Raw genomic sequence first — 12966 nt, 5'->3', positions numbered from 1 at the left:
AGCTTGCTTGTACTAGCTTCTGTCTCTCTTGCTGTAGTGAACGGCACATCTCCTGTCTTCTCTGTTGCTGCTGCTGCTGCTACTGCTAACCCCCCAGCTCTGCCCCCCGCTCTGCCTGCTCGAGACACTAACCCCTGGGCTAAGACCCCAGCAGGGGCTCCGGCCTCAGCACAGCCAGGTAAGCAGCACTTAGAGAGGCTAAAAAGACAGATTTGTATGTCTCAGGGTGCTTACATGACAAGGACATTATAATGTCCTTTTTTTTTTAATTATTATTTTATATATTTTTGGCGTTTTTTTAAGCCTCAATTAGATAGGACAGACAGGAAATGGGGTGAGAGAGGGGGGAGACAAGCAGCAAAGGGCCGCTGCCTCGAGGACTTTCAGCCTCTTTACATGGGGTGACTGCTCTAACCACTCAGCCCCTGTTGTAATGTACTTTTGAGTTTCTGTAAACGTTTGATTAACAAGTTGTAGTCAGACTTTATCAAAGCAATAGTTTGACATTTTGGGAAATAAATATGAAATGCATATAAATAAATATGAGGCTACAGATCCGTCTGAAGGTAACAAAAACTGTCTGTCAGAAAAAGTCTGCAGGCAAATTATCATTTTATCACTTTTTGTATCAGTAAACAAATGATGTTAAATGTGTGAATGAGTGATCGTTTGATTCAATTACATTTTGTTGTAGTCAAACTAGCTGTTTCCAGTATTTATGTTAAACTATACTAAGCTAAGACATGCAGCTGCTGGCTGACTATGAGAGTGGTGTCCATCTTCTCCAGCGCCAACAAGCATATTTCCCAAAATACTGTTATTTTAAACCAGCAATAGCTGGGTGATATATCTTTACTGTTATTTCAAACTTGCAGCCTTGAACATCAGCATTTTTTTCCCGTCTCACTGATGAACTGTTTCTGTTGTTAGATATGTGTTTGTGTGTTCGCTCACTTTGTTTTGCCTCTCTGTGCACTTTCTGCCAACAGGAAGTAACTGGTCGTCCCCTACTCCTGTGATAGTGGTCCCCCCCACATCCTCCCCATCCATGTCCTCCCACAGACGCACACCATCAGAAGCAGACAGGTGGTTAGAAGAAGTCACCAAGTCTGTCCGAGGTCCGCCACCTAATCCAATCATGCCGGCAGCCACGCCTCCCCCCCAGCCATTCGCTGCCCCCGTGGCGATGCCTGTGGTGATGCCTGTGGCTGTTCCCTCTATTCCCCCGGTGGCCTTCATGTCTTCCCTGCCCTCTGCCGTTCCCATGTTGCCCCCTCGCCAGCCCGCCTTCCACACTCAGGCTCCAGCTTCCTACCCGATGCCCAACGGGCTGCCGTTCCCTCAGCCCAGCGTGCCTGTGGTCGGCATCACTCCTTCACAGATGGTGGCTAATGTTTTCGGCTCGGCCACACAACCACAGCCGTTCCCCATCTCTGCCTCCACAACACCCCAACATGATCCCCAGGTCGTCTGCAACATCAGCCCGTTCATCAAACCCCCACAATCCAGCGTAGTTAACGCTGCTCCCCTCCAGCCATCCAATGGTAGTGTGACCTTTAACGGGGCAGACAGCTGGGCTGCTCCGTCCCAACTGGCCCCATCCTCTCCAGCCACCCAGCTGCTCCCTCAGCCGCAAGAAGACGCCTTTGAGGCTCAGTGGGCAGCCCTGGAGAGCCGCTCGCGCCAGCGCACCACACCCTCCCCGACAAATCCCTTCTCCACTGAGCTGCACAAGACCTTTGAGATCCAGCTCTGAAGACTGTGTTTGAGGTTAGAGAGTACTGGACAATAAGGGGCTATTTTAGCTGGGGGGCAGATGGATGATTGACTAAAGAAGAGAGGGGAACGCCCTCCTGCCTCATTTCATCTCGGTTTCAGTGAAAAAGCTTAGCAGGACCAAAAAGAACTGGGAGACAGCGGAGAGCGACAGGTGAATCAACAGAGAGCAGAACTCTGCACAGCTGAGGAGAGAAAAAACAACATGGGTGCAGCTCCCCAGGCATTTCATTAGCATTGTCTGTATTGCTTTGTTTGTGCTGTGCAGCGCAAAGTTGTCATTACCCTGTGGAATATCTGTACCGAGCCACGTCCAGCCCCCTCTCAGCACCCTACCAGCCACCCAGGTGTGGCGGCTCCTGTCCCCAGCCTGCCTTTGCTCGGTCCAGCTCCCAGCACTCCCTGTTGACAGGACGAGACCTCCCTCACCTGGCAGAGGAACTGCAGCACTGAGAGAACTCTGCTTCCAGATGAGAAGCTCTCATTAATAACTTCCCAATCAGAAGAATAAAGTGAAACAATGCCAAAATCTTTATTTTTATGCATTAAGTATATTTTAAATAGCTTTGGAAACTAACAGAAGAGTTGTAAGTAATCGTGCCAAAGGCACAGGCTAGCTACAATGAAACAAGTTTATGTTCGTGTATACAAGAAATGACCGTATATATATATATATATTATACATGAATATATATATATATAAATATATATATATCTATAAAGAATCTATACTGTACACACAGCTCACAGCAGTGCTAATTTTTAATGTGATGTAAAGAGATTTTGTGAAGGGACAGCTGCTTTACTTTTGTGGGTTTTTTTGTTTTGTTATTTTATTTTTGAAGAAAAATCTCTTTATTTGCTGTCTGTTGCATCCTGTGATTGGATGTGAAGCATCTCACTGTAAATAGGTATCATTGCAGCAACAATCAATGTGGACCTAGCAATGGTGATGGTGCCTAACCGGTTGCCTCTCTTACCTGTGCTCAGTTTTCAATAGTTTAGTACACATCAGTACTTAACGTTTTACTTCTTCTGTCTTCACCGTCTTTCTTTTGTGTGTGGTAATGCTCGTTTTTTTTATTTAACACAGTAGGATCTGTCATCTCCTGTTCCTCCACCTCCTATATTATTTTTCTAAGTAGTTGATATCTAAATTTTTATTTTGCACAAGCACTAAAGTAGATGATTTGACCTCACAGGTGACCTTGATCAATATGGGTTAGTCGGTTGTGGAGAAGCTGCACGCTGACCTGCACGGACCTCCGTTAGCCTGCTGTGGTTCCGACGGTCAGCAGAAAACTACAGGGAGATAAAAAACCGTTTCATCTCTCACTGTCTGATTTCCCTGTCATGTTTTTATTTTTTTAAATCAAGCCTGTGAATATGATCTATTATCTGATCTATTTTTCCATTTTGTAATTATTTCATTACTTTATTCCACTTCTTTGGGGGAATATTGAAGCTAAAAGATCGAATAAATTGATGGTGGTAAAGGAAAAAGTGGTTTGTGTTAATAAGTGAATACTGTCGTGTTTCCAATGTATGAAATGTATCGTGAAAATCCATCAACATTGATAATGAAACAGGCACTTGTCATTTGGGTGCAAGCTCCAGCTGAAACAACTAGTCAATTAAGTGCTCCACAAAATATGTTTATTTTTTCACAAAGATGACAAACATCCACTGGTTCCAGCAATTTGTTGCCTTTTTTTTATGATTGCAAATTTAATATCCTTTGGTTTTGAGCTGTTTGAACATATCACCTTGAACACTTTATTTATATCAACATCAAACTAGAAAAAAATGGTCACATAATCCATCATTTGAAAAAAGGTTACATGCACATAGATAGATAGATAGATAGATAACTTTATTTATCCCTGAGAGGAAATTAGGTCATCGTAGCAGCGGTACAGAGCAAACAGAAGTACTAAAAATAAGATAAAATATAAAATACAAAATATGAACAACAATAAAATAGAATAAAATGGCTTAATATACTTAAAATATGAATATCAGGGACAATAATAAACAGCGGATGTTACAGGTGAGAGGACTCTTCTCTTTGCACATAAACAAGTTTGTTTTGGAGTTAAAATGTTATTGCTATTTGCACAGTACAAGGTAGTACAGGTACATTACTACCCGAGTCAACTATGTACCTAAACATTCAAATAAAATAATTATCCAATTAAACAGTCAGCACAAAATATAAATAACATTGGAAAACACACTAAAAAATATAGGAAAGGCGTCAAAAAACATTAATATACAAGTATAAAAGTTTAGATAAACATAAAATATAGGAGGCATTTATGCGTTGGTCTTTTTCTGGTGTGTTCATTCATCCGTCCAGCAGGGGGCGCTCACCGCAGAGCCGCGTCCCGGTGCAGCAGCAGGCGGCGTCTTTATAAATACAGCCCCGGAAATCATTGATCAGTTCAGCAAAGACCAGCTGAAGTACATGTGTGCGAAACTAGCGGTGTATTGGTTGAAAACTTAAAAAGGTAAGACCCGAGCGTCATGCATTAGGAAACAGAAGTGTTGCTCTGCTGTTATGCACTAATATATCCACCGGGGCCCAAAGGACGCAGGGTTCGCACGAGCCGCAGAGTTAAAGAGCTAAAGTTGCTAACAAGGCTAACGTTGGTTAACTTTACCTTAATTAACGAGAAGGACAACCGGAATAATGGCAGAAACTACCGTTAGTCAGCCTTTGCCGTGAAGCTCATTTCCATTGAAGGTGAAAATGTAATTGTTTTGTTTTTGACGCTGTTTTTGTTGCAGCTTAACGGTCAACGGTAGCAGAGTTTTCGCTGCTAACGTTAGCTGTGGAACGTCCACTTCCAACGGTCAACTGAGGTTAGCTCTGAAATACGGCGGAATAAACCTGACTTAAGTCTCGATTAATACATAAATACACTATGATACATGGAGGACTAAACCTGACTTAAGTCTCCAATAATAAATAAATACATTCTGAAATACGGAGGACTAAGCCTGACTTAAGTCTGGTGTAAAGCATTTATTTATTCTTTCATTCAGGCATTATTTATTTGAGGATGAGGCTTCTTCCCTCAGGCCATCTAGTTTCTGCCCAAGTGACTACAGAGATTCACACATGATGTATAATTGATTATTTAGTCCACTGATGTCATCTGATTGTATACTGCGTCCTTTTATCTTTATCTGTTTGTTTGTGAGAGCAGGGTGACATTCTTCAGGTCAGGGTTTGTGAGGAGCTGGAGAGAGACGGGGACAAACAGCATTGAAACAATAAATGCTCTTCTTGTATTATAATCATGAAAATGAGTTCACATATCATAGCATCGTTGTGCATTTTACACTGCTGTTTGGTGACCCAATAAAAATGAGTCTGCCACCCTCACACGTGACAATAAGCTTGATTTGATGTGAACCTTCTTTAGTTCCTGAGAGATGCCGTGCTTCTCCAGATCACAGAAACTGAGCCAGGTTAACATGGGATCCCACTGACGCAGGAAAGGTAAAACCTCACGCACCTTTTTAGCAACAAACAGGCTGCACATCCGAGCACTGAGGACGCTTTCACTCTTTTTTTTTTTTTCGTCTCTAGGTTTGCACTTTTCAGCCAGCTGAGGATCACTAACTGCCAACATGTCTCACCGAGGGCCTTTAACTGCTGTCCTAACAACAGTATTAGGGGCCGCCTTGGGTGGACTGCTCGTATGGCGGGTTTACCGAACAAAAAGGAAGAGGCTGCCTTTTGTCCAGAAGGCTGCTGATCCTGTGGAGGCTCTGTGTCCTGTGGAAAAGGATTTTACAGCTGTGGAAAAGGACTTTACAGCTGCAGAGTATCAATACGCCCAACCGCCACATCTTCCGGAGAAGGAGTTTAAGGTAGTGGAGTGTCAGACCACACAAGCGCCCCCTCATGTCCAGATACCGTCTTCTGAGCAGCTGCTGGGGGTGAAACCAGTGGTGGTGAGCTCTGAAGAGGAATGGCAGCAGCTGTGGCCGCTGATGCAAAAGGAGCTGTCCGTCTTCCCTGTGCTGGGGCTCGACTGTGAATGGGTAAAGACCGGCACCGTAAGAAATACCTTTTGCATGGTTTACTTAGAGAGAAAAAGTCCACCCGGAGTGATTCAGCATTGAACCCTGCATTTGGATTTTTTTTTTTTTTAAACATTGGTATAACTGGCCTCTATAGACGACACAAAATCAAGTGACAAATGAGTTTGAGTGGACACAGTTATCATGCATCATAAATAAATTAATATGAATCATAAATCATTTGATAACCAGGATATCTGAAGCAAAAGTGATCAACATTCTCTGGTTCCAGCTTCTCAGAGGATTTGCTGCTCAGAAGGGTGGAATTTTCCTTATAACATCCTCTAACATTTCAGACTGCTCATGGTTCTGTCTGACCCGGCTGCTGTTTCCTGTTGCAGGTGTCTGTGAAAGGTCAAACGTCTGCGGTGTCCCTGTTACAGATGGCCACATATTCAGGTCTGTGCGTCCTGGTGAGGCTGCTGGCGTTTCGCAGCGGCCAGCAACAGCTCCCTCTAAGCTTAATGGAAGTCCTTAGAGACCCACACATTTTGAAAGTTGGCGTTGGTTGCTATGAAGATGGCAAGCGTCTGACACGCGACTACGGCCTGTCGCTGACGTGTACTGTTGACCTGCGCTACCTTGCCTTAAGACAAAGGTACAGTTTGTTTTTTGCTGTTTGTTCTTAGAAAGCTGAAGGCTTTTTTCCCTCTGGTTTGTGTATTTTGTTCACATTGTGTTGTGCATAAAATGCAAATGACCCTCCTGTCTCCATTTTCAGGCAAGCTGAAGTGAATAATGGCCTCAGTCTGAAGTCTCTGGCAGAAGATCTGTTGAATGTGTCTTTAGATAAATCTCTGGAGCTGCGCTGCAGTGACTGGGAGGCGGATCAACTGACGCTGCAGCAGGTGGGGATTCATTATATTACAGAGCGCTTCACATTTTTCATATTTCTCATTTTTCACATGTGCTTTAGTGAATAAATCAGCTTCTTAAAGTATAAAGCTGTGACGGGGGGGGGGGGGCTGTTTTGGTTCCTCTGGTTCTAGAAATGAAACGTAGACCCCGTTATGTGACTGACGACTTCACAGACGTCACTAACTTTTTACCATCTGTTCATTCTAGATGACTTATGCTGCCAGAGATGCCCAAGTTTCCATCGCTCTCTTCCTCCATCTCCTCGGCCTCCGCTCTGAATCCACTCCCAAATCTTCCAGTTGGAGCTCTTACTCCAATTTGGCCGCCCGCTGCCAGGGCCTGGTGGATGTGCCCTTCAAGAGCCGAGGAGACAGAGACGACAAGGCGTCTGATGGTGAGAGGAAGCGGAGGACGCGTAGAACACCCACTTTTGAAAGCCCAGAGTCTGGAGATCAGCAAGTCCCAGACCCTCGAAAGAACAACAAGAGGAAACCACTGGGTGTGGGCTATTCTGCCAGGTGAGGACAGACCACACGCATTCATTGTTATCTGTTAATTAAAAAAAAAAAAGGGCTGCAGAATGGGAAATGACAGAAAAGCCGATCTTAATAATAGAGACTGAGGATGGTGGTTCAGAAAGCTCTGTCTGTGTTACAGGAAGTCTCCTCTCTATGATAACTGCTTCCTCCATGCTCCAGATGGCCAGCCTCTGTGTACCTGTGACAAGAAGAAAGCCAAATGGTACCTAGATAAAGGAATAGGAGGTACACTGGATAACTCCCAACGTGTAAACATTAAAACAGAAAAGATATCTCCCTCTTTCCTGTAGTGGACAGGGTGTTCTTTTTATCTGCATGTTTATCTCTGAAGATCGAATTGACATCATCTCTGTTTGTGACCCAGTGCTCCAGAGTGAAGAGCCTTTTGTAGTGCGGCTGCTGTTTGAGCCGTCGGGGCGTCCGGACTCCCAACAGGACTATTATCTCACCGCGAAGGAGAATCTCTGCGTGGTCTGTGGCACAGAAGATTCCTACATCAGGTTTGACATGTTTTACTTTAATTCATCTGAGCGTGTTCTTTCTCTTCTGTTTAGGAAAATCTGTAAATTTGTATTTTCCTTTGGTCCCACAGGAAAAACATTGTGCCACACGAGTACAGACGGCATTTTCCCACCGAGATGAAGGACCACAACTCGCACGACATCCTGCTGCTCTGCACCAGCTGCCACGCCGCCTCCAACGTGTACGACAGCTTCCTGAAGCAGCGTCTGGCTGAGGAGTTTGACGCCCCTCAGGGCTGCGAGGAGGGAGTTCGCCCGCTGGAGAACTTGGACCGACGACGGGTGCGCTCGGCGGCTCGGGCTCTGCTCACCGCCGGGGAAGCACTGCCGGAGCAGCGGCGAGAAGAGCTGCAGGCTCTGATCAAGAGTTTCCTCGACATGAACGAGGAGCAGCAGCTGACGGACGAAGTGTTGGAGCAGGCTGCCAGTTTGGAGACGAGGTGAGTGTCGACTTACAGATACAGACCCGATCACTGTTGGTTTACAACAACATCCGTGTAGAAACCCCCTGTGTTCGGTACATTTCAGCGGCGCTGAGCAAAAGGAGGCGAGGAATAACTGGATAGACTCGTCTCGTACATCTAAAATATAGCACTGTAACACGTGAGGGGGCTGCAGGGGTATACTTTTTCGGGCCTGCTAAAATGCATGTTTGATAATATCGGCTGTGCTCAGCTCTGAACGCTAGAGTGTGAGTCGCTATCTCTTTCCGGAAATTTCCGGAATTTGTCTGTGTTGAAGAATCCTGACTTCCCCATTGGTCATGCTGCTACACACGGGCTCAAACTGAAAGCTGTGATTTCAGACACTTCTGCTTTTTATTTTGGAGGTTAACCTGTTAAAGCTAACGTTAGCATGTTGCGCCGCTAACAAAGCCTGCCACACAGAGGCGCTGCAGCAATGGACAATATGAGAAATATGTTTGAGCTTTAACCAAAAACAACAAATCATGTAAACCTATTGTAGTTGCCTCAGTATGACCCTGAAAACTAGTGCAATAGGGCCTCTTTAAAGAGCCGCTTCAGTTTGGATTTCCAGGCATTGAGTCTGACTGCTCTTCTCTCCTCTGAAGGATTTTCAACGAGGCGTACGTGCCTCACGGTCTGAAGGTGGTGCGAACCTGTGCCAAGCAGGGCCTGCGGTGCCTGATGGACCTGGAGTGCCGCTGGAGGCAGCACTTCCTCACCTCCATGCATCCGCGCCACCTCCCTCCTCTCTGGTCCGTCAACCACAACCACAGCAAGTTCCTCCGCAAATACGGAGAGGACCTGCCCATTAAACTCAACTGATCACGAGAAGCTTCCGACCAGGACGTCGGGCGACGCTTCACTCTATTTCTAGTGCCAGTAAGATGCTGCTTGGTTGCCACCTTGTTGAATGAACGAAATGAGCAGAGACTCTAGTAGAAAGAAATCCAGCACTGAATCAGAAAAACACTAACGTCATGTGATTGCATATGGACACTTTTTTATCAAAAATGTATAATTATTTATGAAAAGGTTAAAATTATAAACTGATTTTTAGAAGTGGCTGCAGCCTGCTCTTAATTTCCTTCTGAATTAAACTCCCCCCACCCCCCTGCAGGTCAGCAGCTATCAGCCTGGAAATAAATTACTTGCTTTGCAGAGAGGGTCATTTTAATATGACCTTAATTTATTAGGCGCTCCACACTGCTTTTGTTTGCAGTCTATTGTCTGTTTTAAGTCAATAGATTAGTTTCCCAGAAGCATCTTGAAATCAAATTTCATCTTTTCCCTTTTCTGAGAAAGATGAGTTTTGGTCTTGAGGTGCGTTTGGGGCCCGAATGTGTTTTTCTTCTGTGCAGCGGGAGACGAATGCTAACCACAGAAAGTTGGCCGGTTTAGTTTGTCATTTAAACTCCTGACGTGTTTGTCCTGCTGCTGATCCTCCTGACGGTTGGGACAACTTCCTGGCTCATGTTTTAATGTGCCTCTTAATCCCCAAACCCGACTGGAGACTTGTCGGCATCAGGGCATGACCTTGTTTCAGTTTACAGCCGTTTCACCACGACGTCGTACCACACAACCCAAACTCCACAGTGAAGAAAAGGTGCCAACTCCTAATGTGATTTAGAAAATGATCTTAACACTACGCCCCCTTTTGGGAGGCAGATTTATCCCTTTGAGCGCGATACATTTATTTACAATACAGCTGTTTTGTCTTTGGTTGTATTTCTCTGGATGCAAGTCCTGAAGCTGAATCTTGTTTTCCTAAATTGTGAATGATGCAAAAAATAAAAGTCATGTTTGTATTGATCTCCTGTGACTCGTTTTGATAATGACACATCTTCACAGTTCAAGACACAACCACGTTCACTGTTTTGTTTTTTTATTTCTTACAAAATCACAGTTTAATAAATAGTCTGTAAAAATGAGTACAAAAGAGGTTTTCTTAACATTTTCATATATGAATCACTTGTGACTTTCAGGTCAAAGGAGTCTTTAGTTGGATTTTTTTTTTCTTACAATCTAGTTTTGCTGAATTAAGGCCTCTTGATTTTGGCATCAGAACAATCTGTCAGTCAAATGTTTTGTATCTGAAGTTGAATTAGTGTAGAGTTATGAGCTCCCCTGGTTTCACAGTTCAGTCAGAAAAAGAAATAAAAAAACACATTTACAAATAAATACCAAAATGGCTCAACATGCAATCCCTTTGTCCTAAAAGGCTGAAAAACGAAGCACATTTCTAATGTTCAGTGTTCGACACTGCAGACAATAACGATGGCACATGGGGCTGCGTCACTGAAGGGGATTCATCCGGACTATTTTTCCTTCTTCTCAAGTGTCAAAGTATTTAAAGGAGAAATATGGGCAAATGTTGGGAAATACTTTTCATAAAAATAAAACATTTTGGTGGAATTCCCCTTTTTTAAGAAGTTTAGCGGTGACGCGGAGTGCAATCCTGTGCTGTGAAAGACACTGACATCTTTACTGCATTACAGTGAAACCTCTGAGGGTGGAAACACACCTGGGCAAAGTCATCAGATACACTTATATTTCATTCTGTTAAAGGAATAGGGAAATAGGCTCATTTACTATTCTGACAGTTATGACAGACTGATAGCGCTCTTATGTCTGTCTGTTCAATATGAAACTAACGTTACTGCCAGTAGCTAGCTGGTTAGCTTAGCATAAAGACAGGAAACTGTTAGCCTCTTCAGGGAACAAAATCAACCCACCAGCTCATTAACTTACACGTTATTTCCCTTTTTTTAATGTTTGTTTTCTGTGTGTCAGAGCATTTCCTGAAGTCCCTATGCAACAAGAATGTCAACAATTGATACTTTAAAGGGATCGATTTGAATTTTTAAAATCTTTTTTAGATTTTGTTTTCTCCAGAGTCAGTGTGTTACCTACAGTAGATACAGGAGAACTGACACAAGCTAGGAAATACTGCTGCGGACAGGAGCAACTAAATATATTTAAGCCTCCAAAAAACAAACAAAAAGGTCAAATCTGTTAGGTTTACAGTATTTAGAATATTTTTAGCTCTATCTTGCTGTCAAAGAGCCATTTCTCACATGAAACTGAAGCAGTTATATCCATCTATGCTCTCGTCAAAGCCACCACTCTGACAAAAAAAAGATATTTTACCTCACAGAACAGGGGAGATGCTGGTCTACTGCTGCTTCAATCGGTTAGTTTATTTGTGCTATTTTGGCACTTTGGTGAATCTGAACTAACCCTATAAAACACTAAAGTCACCCAATAACACAAACAAACAAGCAGCCGACCAGCAACTCCTGCGTTCTGTGAGGTAAAATGACAAAGGAGTCTGGTGGCTTCGACGGCGCAAAGATAACGGCTTCAGTTCCCGTCGGAAAGGGCTGTCTGACAACTGAATATTCTGAATACAGCGTACACTTAAACTGGTGCACTTGTGTAGAAGAACGTCATACAACCGCACTTCAAAAATCCAAACCATCCATTGTTGTTGTTTTTATAAATGTGTTCATTAGTGAGCTTCAGAGGTGCTGTTTGGCAGATTGTGTTATCTTTGGGAGGAGCCAGGCTAGCAGTTTCCCCCTTTCCCCCTGTTTCTAGTCTTTATGCTAAGCTAACCGGCTGCTAGCTCTGTACTTAGCATACAGACATGAGTGGTATCAAAAGTGTACTTCCCAAAATATCAAACTAGTCCTTTATGAATCTTCTAGTGTGTGTCCACCGAACTACTGGCGAGGATTTCATACTCCATTACTGCATATTATTACTCCTTTTGTTCTTTCCAACAAAAGACAATTTTACATATAAAAAAGACGACGCCATTCAAAGAAATGAGAAGGCCTGTTTGATTTAGCCCCAATCTCTGGAAGTTTGTTTTTCTTCTGTCTTTTTGTAGGGACGGGCTACTTTCACATTTCAGAACACCAGATGTTACAGTATTTAAAACATCACATTAATCATGTTTTCTTTGCAGATTCAATTTCCTTAAAGGTACACTGAATTAACAATAAGGCATATTCACATTTCCAATTTCGCAGGTCAAACCTCGACCACTAACGGTATCTTCAAAAGCTAAATTTTGATGCACATTTTATATTACAAAAATCAAAAGACATTTTGCAGCTTTTGACTTTTTGACCTTCAAAGTAAAAATCCATCTACAAAGAAAATCTCAGTTTCATCAAAGTTTCATGAGGGAGTCGCACAAGCGATACAAATGTCCTCGACGCTCTCGAACAGAATTCACATCTTCACACAGATCGATAAGATTGTCACATGAACGTAAGATGTTGCAAAGAAATCATACTGCTCCACAATGGCTGGTGAAAATAAATCTTCGGCTTAGTAACGATGGGCTTCGAACCAGTAAATGAATAAAGAGAATTTAAAACGGTCTTTTTGGTTAAAGGCTGTTTGATGATGCAGAGGGGCTGAACAGTGTGGGTCATGGAAAACAACTGCAGTTTTGGTGTTCTTCCTTTTCTCAAACTGGACATTTGCGTGATCCTTTTTGCCGTTAAGTGACCCTCAAACATGTTTGAAACACGATTCCTAAACTACACAGGCTTCGATGACGAACCAAGTATCTCTCATTTCTGAAGAACAATCGTCCCGGCGATAAGAAAGACGGGCAAAGATCTCCCTCCTCCTCCTCCTCCTCCTCCTCCTCACTGCACCACCACTGCTCCTAACAACCCTAACTCATTATTGCTC

The 12966-nt window shown here is 43.5% G+C and overlaps 2 protein-coding genes across 6 annotated transcripts in view; both read left to right on the top strand.

Annotated features, from left to right (window-relative positions):
* The window catches only part of numb (NUMB endocytic adaptor protein), a 42126-nt gene extending 38891 nt beyond the window's left edge, over nt 1–3235 (top strand). For 2 of the 3 annotated variants that reach the window (XM_083924653.1, XM_083924652.1), the window contains 2 exons: nt 38–178; nt 990–3235. In XM_083924653.1, the coding sequence (XP_083780779.1) occupies nt 38–178; nt 990–1756 (908 nt within the window). In that variant the 3' untranslated portion in view covers nt 1757–3235. The remainder of the gene's footprint in view (nt 1–37; nt 179–989) is intronic. The other variant, XM_083924654.1, reaches the window with a different exon arrangement.
* A 969-nt stretch (nt 3236–4204) lies between these two features.
* Nucleotides 4205–9935, top strand: exd2 (exonuclease 3'-5' domain containing 2). 3 transcript variants are annotated; one of them, XM_083923717.1, is made up of 10 exons: nt 4205–4286; nt 5208–5284; nt 5375–5832; nt 6213–6469; nt 6593–6719; nt 6937–7247; nt 7387–7493; nt 7633–7768; nt 7861–8229; nt 8862–9935. In XM_083923717.1, the coding sequence occupies exons 3-10, from the start codon at nt 5416–5418 to the stop codon at nt 9076–9078; spliced, it is 1941 nt and encodes a 646-aa protein (XP_083779843.1). In that variant the 5' UTR covers nt 4205–4286; nt 5208–5284; nt 5375–5415; the 3' UTR covers nt 9079–9935. The 3 variants fall into 3 exon arrangements, with proteins under 3 accessions (XP_083779843.1, XP_083779841.1, XP_083779842.1); XM_083923715.1 differs by having other exon boundaries at nt 5375–5847; XM_083923716.1 differs by lacking the exon at nt 4205–4286 and having other exon boundaries at nt 4536–5284; nt 5375–5847.
* Nucleotides 9936–12966: the final 3031 nt, after the last annotated feature.

The sequence above is a fragment of the Echiichthys vipera genome (assembly GCF_963691815.1).
Source record: "Echiichthys vipera genome assembly, chromosome: 12".
NCBI classification, from domain to species: domain Eukaryota; kingdom Metazoa; phylum Chordata; class Actinopteri; order Perciformes; family Trachinidae; genus Echiichthys; species Echiichthys vipera.
The sequence above is the reverse complement of the archived record's forward strand: the minus strand, read 5'-3'. Positions and strand labels throughout refer to the sequence as shown.